Genomic DNA, 17,060 nt, shown 5'->3' with positions numbered 1-17,060 from the left:
GACACACACGGCAGAGACGACCTCGTACTTAGCCAAAAACACAGCAGTTATTTAGCATTTATCCTGTGTGTGTGTGTGTGTGTGTGTGTGTGTGTTACTCACAGGGTATTTGTCCAGAGGGTCAATCAGCAGTGCTTCTCCGAAAATAGACTGACAATATTCAGCCATTTTAGCCTGCTGCTTCAAACTGACAGATAGATTTATAGAGTACATTGTAATAAATCTATATAAGATAAATCAACACATAAATCAACAAATGAATATTAACGGAGATTCTCACGAGTCCACGTGGTTTTCGAAGGAGAGGATGACGGGGAACGGTGACGTCTTGAAGGCGCACTCTGCAATAGCTTCAATCACTTCCTGGAAAAAAAAAAAGAAATGACACTTAAAAGCAACTTAACAAGACATGCCCCAAAAATTAGAGAGAAATTATTAGTTAAAAAAAAAGCAAAAAAAAAAAAAAAAAAAGGTAAAACAAAAACAAACAGAAAAAATGACCTAAAAAGTGCTGAAATTTTACAAAAAATATGCTTAATCATTTTTTGTGATATAATTTTAAATATAAAAATATTATAACTATAATGGGTCATATACTTGTGAAAAACGTCTTAACACAGCAAAAAAACCCCAAAAAACTGATGCCAATCCAGTTTTAATTATAATATGCATTTAAGATTTGTGCACAAATTGTGTCCGTTGTTATTTGTGACTTTTTTTGTTTACTTGTTTGTTTGCCGCTTTTTCTTGTCATTGATGTCATTTTGGTTAAGTTTGGTACACTTATGCATCAGTGTGGGCTTTAGCTGACGAGACACATATCTACGTGTCTGATATACGTGCATGCATACATGTGTACATAAATGAGAACATTTTAAATAAACACATTGTTAAAAGAAATTGTATGATATTTTATAATCCTATTATGCTTCTCTTTGTGTAAAACCTTAATCTAAAAAGTAAATGTATTTGTCAAATAAATGTATTTAAGTGAAAGGTGTGTTTTACCACCGAAATTAGGTGAAAATGGAAATACTCTTGTAAAGTACTTGTGTGAATGTCTTTAGTCATTTTCCACCACTGATCACAGACGCAAAAATGTGAGCAATTAAACTCAACAGTCCACTAAAAATGCTCAGAGGAAACAGCTGAATTGGGACGTTAAGTCAAGCCAAACTGTAACCGGCTGCACATCAACAGGAAGCTGAAAAGGGCTCGATGATAGCGCAGCGTGCGCACACACACCTTAAAAGGGATTTCCGATGTCATGGTGAAGCCGTGTGTGATGACGGGTTCCTCCTCAGCAGTTCTTCCTTTCCACACATCCAGCTCCACACAGCGGCATCCGGCCAGGAGAACCTGCCGGTACATCTCCACCGAGGAGCTCCCCGCCAGCTGGCCCGCTGCAGCACGAGCACAGGAAATCACATCAGACGTCACCACAGAGTCAGCAACAGAGCTGCGTCTTTTTCTGCTTCGTCACTGACGAAAAGGTTATAAAGATAATAATGGAGCACAATGCTGGGACTGTATTTACAGCAACGTTTTTCAAACATTAGTAAACTCTAAAATATTTAACCACTGTTCATACCGGGACGTTTTTCATATAGTAGCAAAATATTAAGTGTTTAGCCACTGTTCATACTGTAACAATTTTTTCATACATAAGTAAACTTTAAAATGTTTATCCACTGTTTATACCGTGAAAAGTTTTTCATACATTAGTAAACTATGATAATAAATTATTTAACCACTGTTCATACCAAGTTTTTCATACATTAGTAATCTATAACTGCAATAATTAAGCACTGTTCAAGTGTTTCATACATTCGTAAAATATAAAATGTTTAATGACTGTTCATACTGAGACAGGTTTTTCAAACATTATAAAACTACAATGATAAAATGTTTTAACAATGTTCATACTGTTTAATCACTGTTATCAAACTAAAAAAAAATCTCGATACAGACAAAAACCTAAAGGTCCTTTTTTACATTCTTGTAGAAACCTGACTTCTACCTGATAAAACCCCAAACCTCATTTTCAACGCTCACTTCTGCTTCTGAAGTGCTTTTTTCACAAACGTCACTGATGCACAGACGTTGTGTGTTTAGTGGAGGTGATTTTCGGAGAGTTCAGCGTCTCTCTGAAGAACTGTACGGACTCACAGAGCGGAGCTTTATGTTCCTCCAACACTCTGCTTTGTTCTCTGAATTTTAAACTGTCATCTCGTTCAGAGATTTTGGATGGTGCTTGAATCACAACAAACTCTAAAATCTAAACAAATAAAATGAGCTGAATGAAGAAAAAATGAAGAAAAAATGAAGCGGCAGAATCCGTCCCGACTGACTAATTAGTAATTTCTTGGATGGATGTCGACAATAATCCTGCAGCTGTGCAGACAGCCACTGAATGCATCAGTATAGTGTGTGCGTGTGTGTGCGTGTGTGTGCGTGTGTGTGCGTGTGTGTGTGTGTGTGTGTGTGTGTACCTGTCAGGTATGTATTGTGTGATGAGTTGATGATGTAGTGTGACAGGGGGAAGCTCATGTCTTCAGACTGATCCAGTTTCTCTGGAGGGATGACTCCGTTCTCGTCACTGGACAGATAACTGGACAACGCCTGGAGAGAGATGACGCCTACGCAACACGCACGCACGCACGCACGCACGCACGCACACACACATGCACACACATACATTTTTTTAATCACAAATTACAATTGTTGTTTCTTATGAACTTGTTTTGTGTCTTTTCCTCTGTCTCTGTCTGCAGCTTATTTCCAGCGTTGTGGTATCCATGTGTTGTATACTGTATATTGATTATTTATTTATTTATTTATTTATTTATATATATAAATATAAATATATATTGTTAGGTTTTAAATTGCAGTACTCTCGCATGTAAAGCACTTTGAGCTGCATTTTATGTATGGAAGATGCTAACAAATAAAGATTATTATGAAACATGAAGGACTAAGTCATTGAGCAACTCAGCAAGAAACGTCCTGCAATTTGCAAGAAATTAGGCAAAAAACCTTTCAAACCTAACTATATTTATAATTAACATAATTATTTATCAGATTTTCTAAGTGCTTTTTAAAATCATATCCTTGTTTGTTTATGACTTTCTTGCTTTTTCCTGTTTGTGTTTTTTTCATTTTAACTTTTTGTACGTTGTTTTCTTGCAAATTTTTGTCATTTCTTTTAGCTGAATAATTAAATTATCCACTTTTAAAATTCACATTTAAAATTTAACAGAAGACAAAAAGACTCAAGCTATTATTATTATTATTATTATTATTATTATTATTATTATTATTATTATTATTATTATTATTATTATATTATTATTATTATTATTGTGAAACTAGACAACATCTGTGGTACCAACCATGTTGGCAAAGCTTTCCAGGAAAGGAGATAAATAATGCTCCAAAGTAAATTCTGGTGAGGGTACCTTGAACTCAAGGTATCTGCCCTAAACCTGAGAAAAATTGTTCTCAATAAATATTTTAGTTCCTTGCAGTCGATGTACTCCCACATCTTAAAGCTGCATATTTGTCTTTTCAAGAAAAAGGGCGACGGGCTTATCTGAGGACCACATAACACATTAACACTCAAAATGTTATCTGTGCCAGTATTAGTCTGTGCACATCAAATTAGTAATATAACCTTAAAAAGTATTTAAGTGTGTGAATCCTGTCCAAAACTCTCCATACTGACATAGTTTTCAACGAGCTGATATACTTCAACAGCAGAATCCAATTTTCTGGGGGCGCCGCTGGGAGGAGGTGCTCGAATCGAAGCAGGAGCCAAATTTTCTTCTGGCAGGATCCGACACAAATGTGAGCACCTCAGGTTCTTATTTTGGCAGTTTACACTCTGAGGGGATGTGGGCGGGTTAGAGGAGTATTTTGGTCTCAACACATGTACAAAAGTACATGAACAAACGCAGCTTATGGCAACTTAAGCTATTTAGGAAAATGGTGAAAAATAGCAAATACCCACAAGACAGTGTGTGCGTGTGTGCGTGTGCGTGTGTGTGTGTGTGTGTGTGTGTGTGTGTGTACCTTGCTGCAGCTGCTCCTTGTCATGTTGGAAGCGCTCCATCAGAGAGTGCGTCTGTGCAGGACGGAGAGGCGGGTAGAGGATTTCGTTGAGCCGCGGGTCTCTCTGCTTGTTGTTGATGAACTCTGTCATCTGATCGACTGACAGCGTGCGGTCGTCCCATCCTCTGCACGACACAGCGGAGGTCAGGAGAGGTTACAGCGGACTACAGCACGTCTAAAAATCCCCAAAACACCTTATACGATCCTCTCCTCCTCTCTCCACATGTTACTTTCATATCATCTCTGCCTTCTTTAATTAAAGTAACAGGTAAAGAGATTAATGCAAGTTAATTAGCTCTTTGAAATCAGGCAAATTGGCTTGATTTCTTTTAAAAACATGGGAGGAAAGCAAAGAGCAATGACAGAAGAAATGACCCAAAAATTACCAAGAAAATTACCTGAAAATTAGTAAGATATATATATAAAAAACTAATTAATTAAAAAAAAAGTAAAAAACAACAACAACAAGGAAAGACCTGGGGATAATGTTTAAAAATAATAATCCTGTAACCTAATTTCAAATATTTTTTTCTTTAGTAAAAAAAATCGTAAAAACTACAAGAAAATTACCAGAAAAGTATAACAAATAAATTAAAAAAAATAAAAATAAAAATTATAATTTAACAATTTAACTGTTGTTCAGACTAAATGATAAAGTGGAAGATGAAGAATTTGGTCTGAGAACTTGAGATGGATGTTTTTCTGCATTTTTTAACATCTTATAGCCTGATTAATTGAAAATTAGCGACTGATTAATGAAAAATGACAATCATTTGCTGAACATAATAAGAGTTAACGCTGTGATTAACACTCCAGAGTTAAAGCGTCTCTCTTTCATCCTTCTCTGTGTGCACAAGTGGGACAGAAGATGAATCATCATCCTTAACGTATCAAAGAAATCGGCCCGAAGCACAAAAAAACGCACTCAAAAAGCAGAGAAGCTTGTTTAACATGAACTCGAGCTGCTCAGAGGTGAGTGACTGCAGCTGTTAATCCGGAGATTTTGGAAATACTCACTGCAGTTTGAAGATGTTGCTGAGCTCAGGACGAGGACACAGACAGTCCAAAAAGCTCCTGTAAACTTCAAGCGTGAAGTCCTCCAGTTTGATGCTGTCACCCTGTCAGATATATAGGACACGGACATTAACGCAACCACGTTTTTTAATTAGCAAGAGCTGGAACTGCCGGTGTCAGAGACACTGCGTCAGCCTCCAGCATCTTCCTCTGTTTCATCCTCTTCCTATTGCAGTAAAAAAAAAAAAAGAAAGTTTTTTAAACTTAAAAAATAATCAAACATTTCTCTTCATCTTTGATGTATTTCCCAACTCTTCTCCATTAAAAAGAAGCTTTCTGTGCTCACAGGAATATTAAATGTGAGATTCGGTGTGAGCGGGGAATCTGACTTTTCTGCTTTTTCACCGGTTGCTTCAAAACTTGGATGACCCAGATATTTGAGCTCGTTCCACCTCTCTGTGCACTGTGAGTCATTCTGGACAAAAAGCATCAGATAAAAGCCGCGACAGAAAACAGAAAAGGGAGGAAAAGAGGGATAAAGTTGAAAAAGACTGTTTCTTCTGTAGTTACCCAAAGGAAAGGCAACAGCTTTTCAAATATGCATCCATATTTAAACAGACATCTTAAGACCCTAATGTCCTGAAATCCTACAAATGTGCTAAAATGTAAGACACATCCTAAAATCCCACAAATGTGCTAAAATCCTGGAAACGTCCTGAAATGCTAGAAATCTCCTAAAATCCCAGAAATGACCTAAAATCGTAGAAACAACCTATCATCTGAGAAACGTCCTAAAATCTGAAAAATATCCTAAAATCATTAAAATGCCTTAAAATCTGTTCTAAATTCTGAGAAATTCTGCAAATGTCCTAAAATCCTAGAAATGTCCTGGACATTCCCTAAAATCCTAAAACTGTCCTAAAATCCCAGAAACAACCTAAATTTCGAGGAACATCCTAAAATCCCGGAAACGTTTTAAAGTCCTCGAAATGTCCGAAAATGCGGAACATGTGCGGGGCTGCTGGTCATGTCATTTTGCAAAAGTGGCCTCTGAGCAAAGCGGGTAGAGTTTTCCTGCTCTGAACTCTAATGAGTGTCTACTTTTTACTGTCGCTGACAGTAAAGCAAACTGAAGTGAAGTTTACCCGTGCGTACGGCAGTCTGCAGCTCTCCAGGGCGTTCTCTACTCTCTTTCTGTCGGATGAAAACAGTCGAACAATGCTGCAAAAGACAACGACATCGCAGCGTTAACACCTCACACTTAAACACAACCTGAAATTCAGTTTTGACTTCTTAAAATATCTCCTCCCTCTGATGAACGACCCCGAATTTACACCGGAAAACGTCTTCTTACTCCATGCAACCTAAATACCTTCCCCATGTCTCCTAAAACTTCACTTTAACAATTTTTCCCCAAACAATACCAATGTTCTTACTTCTCCTCCAACTTGCCGAACTTTGGAAGCACCTCGACATTCGTCTAACTTTACTCGACTTCCAAGAAACATTATCCGCCCTTGATTCTGGCCCTGCTTTGCTCCTAAAACTCAGCTTTCCTTCAGATCTGTATTATCCCGTCTCATGCTCCGGCAGCGGTTGATTACCAGGTCAGTGCTGAATTAAGCACCTTCATGAATCCTGTCCCTGTTTTTGCTTTCCCAAGTGCACATGGAATTAAGTTTATTTTTGGAAGCGAGGGACAGGAAAGAGCAAAGTTTCAGTTTGTGCGAGTCTCCGCGGGTTTCGTCGGGCTATTTTCTCACATCCTCGACACCATCTACTGTAACACGTGTCCCAAAGTGAACATGATTAAAGATTAGGAAGGTGATAATAATAATCACGAACTCACTTCTTGACGGGGATTCTCCCCTCTGCGTTGGGCTGGAGAGTTAACCTGACGTACCTGAAACAAACAAAAACGTTCAGAGCTTTTTTTGTCTTTTTCTTCACCAAAATAATTACCCAGCAAAATGAGGACGAGTGCAACAGTTAATATATGAGAATATTTATCATTATCATAAATTTCAATGATTTTCCTTTAATGTCTTCAGCTACAGTTCAGACAGAGAAACATCTGTCCAAAAAACATCTCACTTTATCTCACAGAAACTCTGAAGAAGCTCTTTTCTGAACTTCTACATGAGCCCTTAGAGACTGTTTGGTGCATTTTACACACTTTTCACTCTTCATTTTTTGATATTTTTGGCTGCCTTCATGCATATGGCACACATTTTGAGTAATCTGTTAATTTCCATTTCTCCTACAATAAGTCTAAAATACACTGTGGAAACTAAACAGTTACATTCAGACTGTTCAGGTCCAAAAATGCTCCATTGAAACCCATTCAAACTGACATTTTTGATCCCACAGCCATCAGAGCAGAAAAACAGGACTTGTATTATTTCTGGGTGTCATTCTGGGCTTTTGACTCTGAATTTGTCATTTTGACTATTTTCCACCTGATGAGGTCATTTTGACCATATTTGGCATATGGAGGAAATACATGCTATTTCCACTAGGTGACCTGTCACAGTCAATGTAGCTGCTGATCACTGACATATCCCAGACTGTGATCATCCAAAAATATTTCAGCAAAGAAGTAACTAAAACTTGTTTTTTAGTTTTAGTTTGAAAATGGAATATTTACACGACTTAATGTGTATTTCAACAAATGTTAAAACTGGACACAACCTGCCTGAAGGAGTTAAATATGACTTTTTCCTTTCACAAGGCGAGTTTCCATTAACCCTTAAATCTAAATTACGCCTAACAGAAAAACTTCAACAAAACAAAACTCCCATTTATCGCAAAAAAAGTTCCCCCTTTCCATTATTGCTCACATAACACACCTATGTCGCCTTTGACTGAAAGTAAACCAAAAATCCAGTCATCATATCCTCGATCACAGAGACAAATGGCTCAGTCAAAGCATCCGCAACCTGAATATCTAATATTGCGTTTATTGTTTATTTATTATTTCATAATTGTCAACAGATCCCCAGAAGAGGTCACAGCCAACATTAATCCAAACCTCTTTGTTCCTGTTGAGGATGTTAATCTGTAAGATGCTTTACATCAGAAAAATAAATTCTGAGTCATTTCCTCAAACAGCTGAGCGCTGCAGTTTTCAACAATCGTCACTAAATGTGGAAAAATTCGGCATTTTCAGGGGATTATTTTCAACCTCGGATTAACACACATCTAATGTACATCTACTGAGTATTTGTGGAGGACGGTGAATGTGGGATTGAGTTAAAATAGTTTACTGTGTGTGTGTGTGTGTGTGTGTGTGTGTGTGTGTGTGTGTGTGTGTGTGTGTGTTCAACAGTGTGGCTCACTGATGTGTTTGTAGAGGCGCAGAGGAAGAGGATATATCAGACTGGAAACACAGACAGTCCAAGTAAATAGACTGAAGATAAAGAGTGCTTAAAGTGTGTGTGTGTGTGTGTGTGTGTGTGTGTGTGTGTGTGTGTGTGTGTGTACTCACGCCTTCAGCAAACTGTGGTCTCTGTTGAGATTGTGGCTCAGCAGGTTGGAAGACAGAGAAAAAAGCTCTTCACACCACACCTGTCGAAATCAGACACGCCATCATCATCATCACCATCATCACCATCACCATCATCACCATCATCATCATCACCATCATCACCATCATCACCACCATCATCACCACCATCATCACCATCATCATCATCACCATCACCATCATCACCATCATCACCACCATCATCACCATCACCATCATCATCATCACCATCATCACCATCATCACCACCATCATCACCATCACCATCATCATCATCACCATCATCACCATCATCACCATCACCATCATCACCACCATCATCATCATCACCATCATCACCATCACCATCATCACCATCATCATCATCATCATCATCACCATCATCATCACCATCATCATCATCACCATCATCACCACCATAACCATCATCACCATCATCATCACCATCATCATCATCATCACCATCATCACCATCACCATCATCATCATCACCATCACCATCATCATCACCATCATCATCATCACCATCATCATCATCACCATCACCATCATCATCACCATCATCATCATCACCATCATCACCACCATCATCATCACTACCATCATCACCATCACTACCATCATCAGCATCATCACCACCATAACCATCACCATCACTACTATCATCACCATCACCATCATCATCACAATCACCATCACTACCATCATCACCATCACATCATCATCACCATCATAACCACCACCACCATCATCATCACCATCACCATCACCACCATCACCATCACCACCATGACATTGTCGCTGTGAGTGTGTTTGGTACCTTAGCTTCCTCCTCTTGTGAAGCGATGAAGTTGAGCTGGTTGACGTTCACGAGGTCTGAGGCCGTAACCACGGTAACCATGCGGTTCTCCAGCCGGCCAACCAGATTTCCCACATCCAGCAGCTCCCGCAGCTTGGCCTCCTATTGGACGACACAGAATAAACCCGAATTATCGCCTCACGCGTCAGTCGAGTTGCAGTTACAGTTTACATCCATGTCTGTGAAAACACACACTAGCCCGACAGCACAGACGATCTCTACAGTCAGCACAGTTTCAACATTAGTGTCAACAGTTCAGGATCTGACCTAATATCTCACCTTCTGGTCCTGAGATATGACGTTAAGTATTGGCCAGAGAAATGTTTCTGCAGAACATTACGATGTTAAAATTGGACCACCAAATTCTAATCAGTTTTAAAATCTTCCTAAAATCCGAAAATCTTATAAATGTCCAATCCTAAAGTCCCAGAAATGACCTAAAATACTGAAAATGCAGCGCCTGTGTTGGCAGTGACTGCACTGACTCGTTTTTAAACAGAGGCATGCCCGTAATTTCGTGATGCTCTTTATCTCTGATGTCTTTGAATAGAATAGAATAGAATAGAATATTCCTTTATTGATCCCCCATTGGGGGAAATTTCAAATGTTACAGCAGCATGAAAAAAGAAAAGTGAAATGTAACAAAGAAAATAACAATAACAAATAACAATAAATAAGTAATAAAATAAGTATGTACATAGAGGAAATAAGGTATGTACACATAATAATAAGTAAGTAATAGAATAAGTATGTACACAAAAGATGGATTTGAGAAGCTGAATGACAATAAAAAATAATCTTAATCTTAACATCCTAAAATCCTGAAAATGTGCTAAAATCCTAGAAAGATCCTAAAAATCTTAAAAATGTCCTAAAATCCTAAAAATATTGTGAAATCCTGGAGATGTGCTAAAATCCTAGAAATCTCCTAAAATCAGAGAAATGACCTTAAATCCTAGAAAGGTCCTAAAATCCTGGAAAAGTCCTGAAATGCTACAAATGTCCTAAAATCCTGGAAAAGTCCTGAAATGCTACAAATGTCCTAAAATCTGAGAACTGTCCTAAAATCCTAAAGATGTCATAAAATCCTAGAAACAACCTAAAATCTGAGAAACACCCTTAAATCTTACAAATGTCCTAAAATCCAAGAAATGTCCTATAACCTGAGAACTGTCCTAAAATCCAAGAAACTACCCAAAATCGTATTTATAAAGCCCATTCTCACAAATCACAATTCTCCTCAGATATATATAAATATCAGGTGGTTTCCATTAAAAACCTTGTTTTTATGCTCTGTGAAAAACAGCACAGGAGTTGTTCTTCTTACCTGAACTCTGACAGATTCGTGCTAAATACTTGTTTACCGCGATAATGGTGCACGTGGTGTTTTTGCTTCTTGGCTGAAGAAGGTGTCAGTTTAAGTTGGCACGAGTGGCATGTGCCATTTCATGTGGAAAAAGTGCTGATCTGGTGTGTTGGGTTTTGGAGCGCAGACAGGATCGGCCCTGCAGGACGCATCATGCTCAGTACACAACATTTATTGAGTCATGGATGTATAAAACTATCTCGGACACCTTTGATCCAAATAGTATGAAGTATAATTAGAATAAAGCGTAACATCGTGGATGCCACAAATATCATTGTGAAACTGCAAGGAATGAAAAGTCAGTGTAGTGTTAAATTACTCATAAATGAGTCATATTCTCAGCCTGCTTTTTATTAGTGGACATAATTCTTCTTCAGGGTTCACACACATTTGTACCAAAGCATTTCTGTGATTCTGAGGCAAATTTGCAAGACCATATCTAAAACAACCATCATTTGTTTTTCATTACTATTGAATAGCTTTTTAAAATATATATTATTTAAAAAAATAACAGAATATACGGTATATATGTGTGTGTATTGGCTTAGTTTAGGGGCATACAACAATGTGGCTATATTTTGTATTCACTTTCACTGCTGTTATTCTTTAGGGGATTTTTTTTATTTTTGGTGATTTTTGAAGAAAAACTTTAGGTTGTTTTTGTTTTACATCAAAAATTTGAAGGCATATTTTCTTAAAATATCACAAAAATGACAGCACTTCACACCAGGAGCTGTGGAAAAATTATTGTTGCATTTTCAAATGAACGAGAGTCTTTGAACACATCATGTGTTATTATACAGGCTTGTGAAACAGATTTCCACGACTTTTCCAAAATCTACAGGATATATTTATTTTTCCCAAAACTTTTCAAGGCCTGAAAATTGCTATTTGCAAATTCCATGACTTTTCCAGGTTTTTATGACCGTATGAACCCTGCGTGTTTTAATACTGGAAACAAATTATTTAACATCTTTCTTTAAGAATTTTAATATAATCGCATTAAGTTTACTTCCCTCCTCTGCTTAAACCGTAAAGACCAGAAAGAGCTTTTCTTTGGCTCCAGTGAGCGACGGCACAATAAAAACATCAATTTCTGGATGACAAAATAAATGCAGATGCAGTGAGAGGAACGGAGGGAGAAGATAACTGGAAGTTTGTGAAGCAGCCGCTGTAATCATGATGCAAAGTCATTCGAGTACCGCAGTCAGGAGGAGAGTGGCGTTAATGTGGCTGCTGATGAGTATATTATCTGTTATTTATAGAGCGCTTTACAAGCAACGAACACGAAGAGGAAGACAAAACATAGCGACAGGACGTCGAAGCATTTACACAATAAATTACAGCAGGAGACATTTATGAGAGAGATTAGTTAGACAAAAAATAACAAAAGGTGCAAAAAAACTGAAAAATTAAAACAAGCTGATCGGAGAGATGATGGTACCTTGGGTGTTTTGGTGCTTCTCCCCGTTCTGACATCTTTTACAACGGTCAGGTCCAACAACTCTGTGTCCTAAAAAACACACACACACACACACACACACACACACACACACACACACACACACACACAGTCAGCAGGAGCTAAATGCTTCATCCTGTTTCCTGGATTTAAGCCCACCTGGAGAGAAAGTGTGTGTGTTTGTGACAATCAATGATGGCATGCTGTCTGTGTGTTTTCCTGCTCCTTCCTTCAGCCTTTCACTGCCGTATATCTGTGCAAAACCCGTATCAGTATATTTTTTTTGTCCACCTGTCACTGTGGCTGCTTGACTCCAAAATCTACCAGCCGCTCCATAGATTACCATTGTTTTTGTGGCGGGTGAGTGAAGCAAATTTAGCATCCACTTGCACAGTTTACCAGCATTTTTCCGGTGCTAATTTCCAGCCCTGCATTTACACTGACAGGACACACATCCTGTGCATGTTTAATGCAAATACTATACGACCTACCAGTTTGCCAACAAGTCAAATGCAGAAAAAATACACAGAATTAAATTATATTGAGTTTTTGTGCATCTTTTCCTTTAACATATATTATTATCTCAGAAAATGTAATTTTATTGGATTGTTTCTCTACATTACTGTATAAATTATATTTTTTATATTTAATCTAGGTCACTCTTCATGGACAGCAGTTAACATTAGTACCATATTACACTTTACATGTGATCAAAAATTGATATTTAATACGTGAATCCATAAAACCGTTTCTTAGCACTGACCAAACATTGACTTTTGCCGCCATGTTTATGCATTTATGACGTAAAGTCGGCAACTTTTGTTATAAAATAACATTGTTATCAATGTAAGTATACTCGCCGAGCATGCTTTATAGTTCAAAGTTTACTCGCTTGCTGCAGCTAATAGATGCATAAAATAAAATAATGCAACTACTAAAAGTAAATGAGAGCTGCTAGGAACAAAATAATGAAATATATAATTTTTTACCATGAATTATTATCAGTTTCTATGCTTTTTCCTCCATTTCTGCTGCCCTGAAACTCCACAACTCGGAAAATCGGGTGTCACCGAAATTTCCCAATTTCCCACTTGGAATTATAACGTTGGATCCAGCAAATACGATATTTCCGAGGAGCACGTGAAAGCAGCGTAAGATCAGCTAGCATTAGCTGTTAGCAAGTTGCACAAGTTGCTATGGATACCAGCAGCTATTTTCTGCAACTAATGTCTTATACGTTTTATATATTAAAATGGAAAATTATTCAGATTTTTGTAATTTAGTTGATTTCACTATTTGTTTCTCATCATTCACATTGTATTTATCATCATTCTTATTATTTTAGCCTTTTAACATCAGGCAAGCGATGAAAACTAGCTCCACAGCTAACTGCATTTACATTTGTTTAAATGTGGATTGGTGTATATTTTCTCTTCTTAAATTAAGAAATTACAAATCATCGGCTCATTAACAATACGTGTGTGTGTGTGTGTGTGTGTGTGTGTGTGTGTGTGTGTGTGTAGAGGCAGGTTAGGACAGTGCTTGTGTTTGTGTGCTGCACCTTGTTTTGGTCGGTCCAGTAGAGGTAAAATCCATGTGGATCCACATGTAGAGTCACTGGAGTCACAGTAGACAGATCCTAAAAAGAAAGAAAACATGAAGCTATGTTAATAAGAAACTCTTTCAAAAATAGTAAATTTATTTCTGCTTTATATAATGCAATAAAAGGGTATTAAAAAATAGTGCCCATAGAAATTACTAATTTATGCTGAAAATCCCATTTCATAATGGAATGGCTCCCTGTTGACCTCATTACATCATCGTTTTAAGAGGAGAGGTAAAATTTTATGCAATGTTACAAATTCAAAATCAAAAAGCTTTATTAGCACGACTATAACAAATTACAGAATCGCCAAAGCGCTGTAGTCACTGTTTTAGTCACTATTTTAATAGTGAATACAATAATACTAAAATATATCAATACAATTTTATTAATAAATCTAAAAAAATAAACTGAATAAATAACTAAAGAGAAAACTAAAAAGGCGTGGGGCTGGCGCCTGTAGTCACCCTCCGAGGTCCTGCAGGGTTACTGGAGTTCAGGCAGAGGTCATCAGGGTCTTAACCAGGACCTCTGTTTGGGGGTGGATCCTCCACTGGCACTATTTCTGATAAACCAGCTCTATTTTGATGCTGTTTCATGCACTCTGACACCTTATAGATACTAAAAGTACAAAAACAATTCACAGTGTGAATCACTTTATTTTTATCATGAATTAGAAAATGGTTTAGGGGCCACCCGGCACCGTATCGGGGGTCAGATTTGGCCCTCAGGCTGTAAGTATCTCTGCATTACAGGTTTTAGCTTTAGGGAAGAGCTTGTAAAATGTTTCTGTGCTGTGAAGGGAAGAGGATGGAGTTTTTCAATTAACTTTTGCAAATTAAAAATAGATCTAGAGTCTGTAAAAAGCACGTGAAAAAGTGCACTTAACACACAGTACGGGGGCCGGGCAGGCTCCTGTGGGAAACACACTGCCAGCATACTTGTGGAGGCATCAGTGCTCATAAAGTTTTGTATATTTCTTTGCATGTGCTCTGAAAAGGTCGTGGTTTCTGCTGTCAGAGCTGCTTTCCTCATAAATACTGCAGCCTACATTCAAAAGCAGAGAAACTAGAAGAAAAAAAAGCTCAGAAGATGGTTAACTAGATCCCTGGTTGTCACTTGTCGGCATGGCAACCAACTCTATTTTTCATAGAACCCAGCTGTATGTGTTCGCAAAATATTCAAATATCAAAACACACAGCAAACACACACACACAGTTGGTTCCATCACAGTGAATAGATTCAACAGTATACTGGATTAGTTTTTCCGTAAGTATGATTCGTGATATCATATGGCTCAATGCATTGATTTACACACACACACACACACACACACACACACACACACACACTAATCCATTCTCTCTCTCTCTCTCACACACACACACACACACCAGATCTGTTTAGGTGGTGGTAGCCATGCCAGTTACCATGGCAACCGGACAGCACGTTTCTCATTGTCAGAGCTCTGTACTTCAGCATACCCACACACACACACATGCACTGTGTGCACGCACAAATATACACACACACACACACACACACACACACACACACAAACACCTGCAATTATGTATTTGTGCACATGACGGCGTTTAAGTGTGTTTTTTGTGTGTGTGTGTTTTATACATGTCTAAATGCAAAAACACACACACTGTAAGTGCATACTAATGAATTTCAACAGGTGGCGGTGAAGAAACGGACCACAGTTACATGATATACACACACACACACACACACACACACACACACACACACACTCCTGTCTGTCTTGCTGGCGTCTAATCCACAGGTATTTACTGCCAAAGCTCAATCAACAAATGAATAGTAAACACATCTGACAACATGGCACATTTCCTCCTCTTCCTCCTCCTTTTCTCTGATTCAAGTCCTCATATTGACGAGAAAATTGCCAAAATATATTTAGGTATTACAAAAAATAAATCCCCAAATCATACAACTCTTTGGTTTACATATGTATTTGTATTTTGCATTAAAAGTACCTAAAAATCAGCCTTCTTACCTCGTCCCATTTGATGAAGTTGCTTCCGTTCTTCAGTGTTTGAGAGACGGAGGGAGGCTGGAGTTTTAACGCATGGACCCCCGGCTGAGCGCTCGCCATGACTTCACACACACAAACACACACACACACACACACACACACACACACACACACACACTGGAAGATGCTCACACACTTGGATGCTGCATCTCCGTCATGTCCGAGCCCAAACTCCTCAGAAGTCAGGCAGAGACGCTCCGCTGCAGCAGCATCTTCTCCTCTTCAGATTTGTCTCAGCTGCACTTCTCTCTTTTTTTAAATTTCACTCCTTCTCTCTCCTCTTTCTCTCTCAGCTCTGTGTCTTCTTCCTCTCTTTTCTTATCTCTCCCTCCCTCGGTTTGTCTCCCCCTCTCTCCTGTGTTGGTGCTGCATCTCACAGAGAGACAGACTGAAACAGATGCCTTCGTGGGAGACAGGATATGTGTGTGTGTTTCTGCGTGTGCGTGTGTGTGTGCGTGCGTGCACTGCCTCCACAAATTGACTCATCGGCGACATGCGCACAAACGGCAGCTTCCCACAGATGGGGGAGGGATAAGAGAGAGGGAGAGAGCGGGAGCGACAGAGAGAAAGAAAGAAGAGAGTGGGAGAGATGGAGAGAAATGAAAAGAGGAGAAGAGGAAGGATGGAAAAGGAGAGAGGATGGTGGGATGAGAGGGGAAAGAGAGTGGGCGATTCAGTGAAGGGCGAAATTAGGATTACGGTCAAATGAGGCCACTTTTGAATATATTGTCATAAGTATGTGGACACTGAACATTAAACCCATTTTTACTCCTAAAGCATGAATCTGCAGCTGCAGCAGCCTCCGCTCTTCTGCCTCCATCAGATTTTGGAGGCTGGCTGCAGGGATTTTGCGCTTTTGGCCGGCATTAGTGAGATTTGGCACTGGTGTTGGGCGATAAGTCCTGGCAGGAAGTCAGCGTTGGTGTTGGGTGGAGTGGAGGTCACGGCTCCGGGCAGGCCAGTGAACTTCTTTCACTCCAAACTGGGGAAAAAGGGTTTTTTTTAAAAATCTCTTTCGGACACTAAAGCCTCGTTTTGAGTATCGATGCTGGCGTCAA

The 17,060-nt window shown here is 38.7% G+C and overlaps 1 protein-coding gene across 1 annotated transcript in view; it reads right to left on the bottom strand.

Annotated features, from left to right (window-relative positions):
• plcb1 (phospholipase C beta 1) overlaps positions 1 to 16,349 on the bottom strand; it is a 37,205-nt gene extending 20,856 nt beyond the window's left edge. Inside the window, exons 1-13 of the mRNA XM_088086110.1 lie at positions 15,964 to 16,349; positions 13,899 to 13,976; positions 12,320 to 12,388; positions 9,471 to 9,611; positions 8,612 to 8,691; positions 6,974 to 7,027; positions 6,270 to 6,345; positions 5,128 to 5,228; positions 4,072 to 4,235; positions 2,493 to 2,639; positions 1,246 to 1,403; positions 281 to 363; positions 103 to 187 (exon numbers count right to left, since the gene is read on the bottom strand). Coding sequence (XP_087942236.1) covers positions 103 to 187; positions 281 to 363; positions 1,246 to 1,403; positions 2,493 to 2,639; positions 4,072 to 4,235; positions 5,128 to 5,228; positions 6,270 to 6,345; positions 6,974 to 7,027; positions 8,612 to 8,691; positions 9,471 to 9,611; positions 12,320 to 12,388; positions 13,899 to 13,976; positions 15,964 to 16,062 — 1,335 coding nt within the window. The 5' untranslated portion in view covers positions 16,063 to 16,349. The remainder of the gene's footprint in view (positions 1 to 102; positions 188 to 280; positions 364 to 1,245; positions 1,404 to 2,492; positions 2,640 to 4,071; positions 4,236 to 5,127; positions 5,229 to 6,269; positions 6,346 to 6,973; positions 7,028 to 8,611; positions 8,692 to 9,470; positions 9,612 to 12,319; positions 12,389 to 13,898; positions 13,977 to 15,963) is intronic.
• Between the last annotated feature and the right edge of the window lie 711 nt (positions 16,350 to 17,060).

This window comes from Plectropomus leopardus, chromosome 13 (assembly GCF_026936395.1).
Source record: "Plectropomus leopardus strain MGB_pleo_1.0 chromosome 13, ASM2693639v1, whole genome shotgun sequence".
NCBI classification, from domain to species: Eukaryota; Metazoa; Chordata; class Actinopteri; order Perciformes; family Serranidae; genus Plectropomus; species Plectropomus leopardus.
This window is presented reverse-complemented; position numbering and strand designations above follow the sequence as displayed.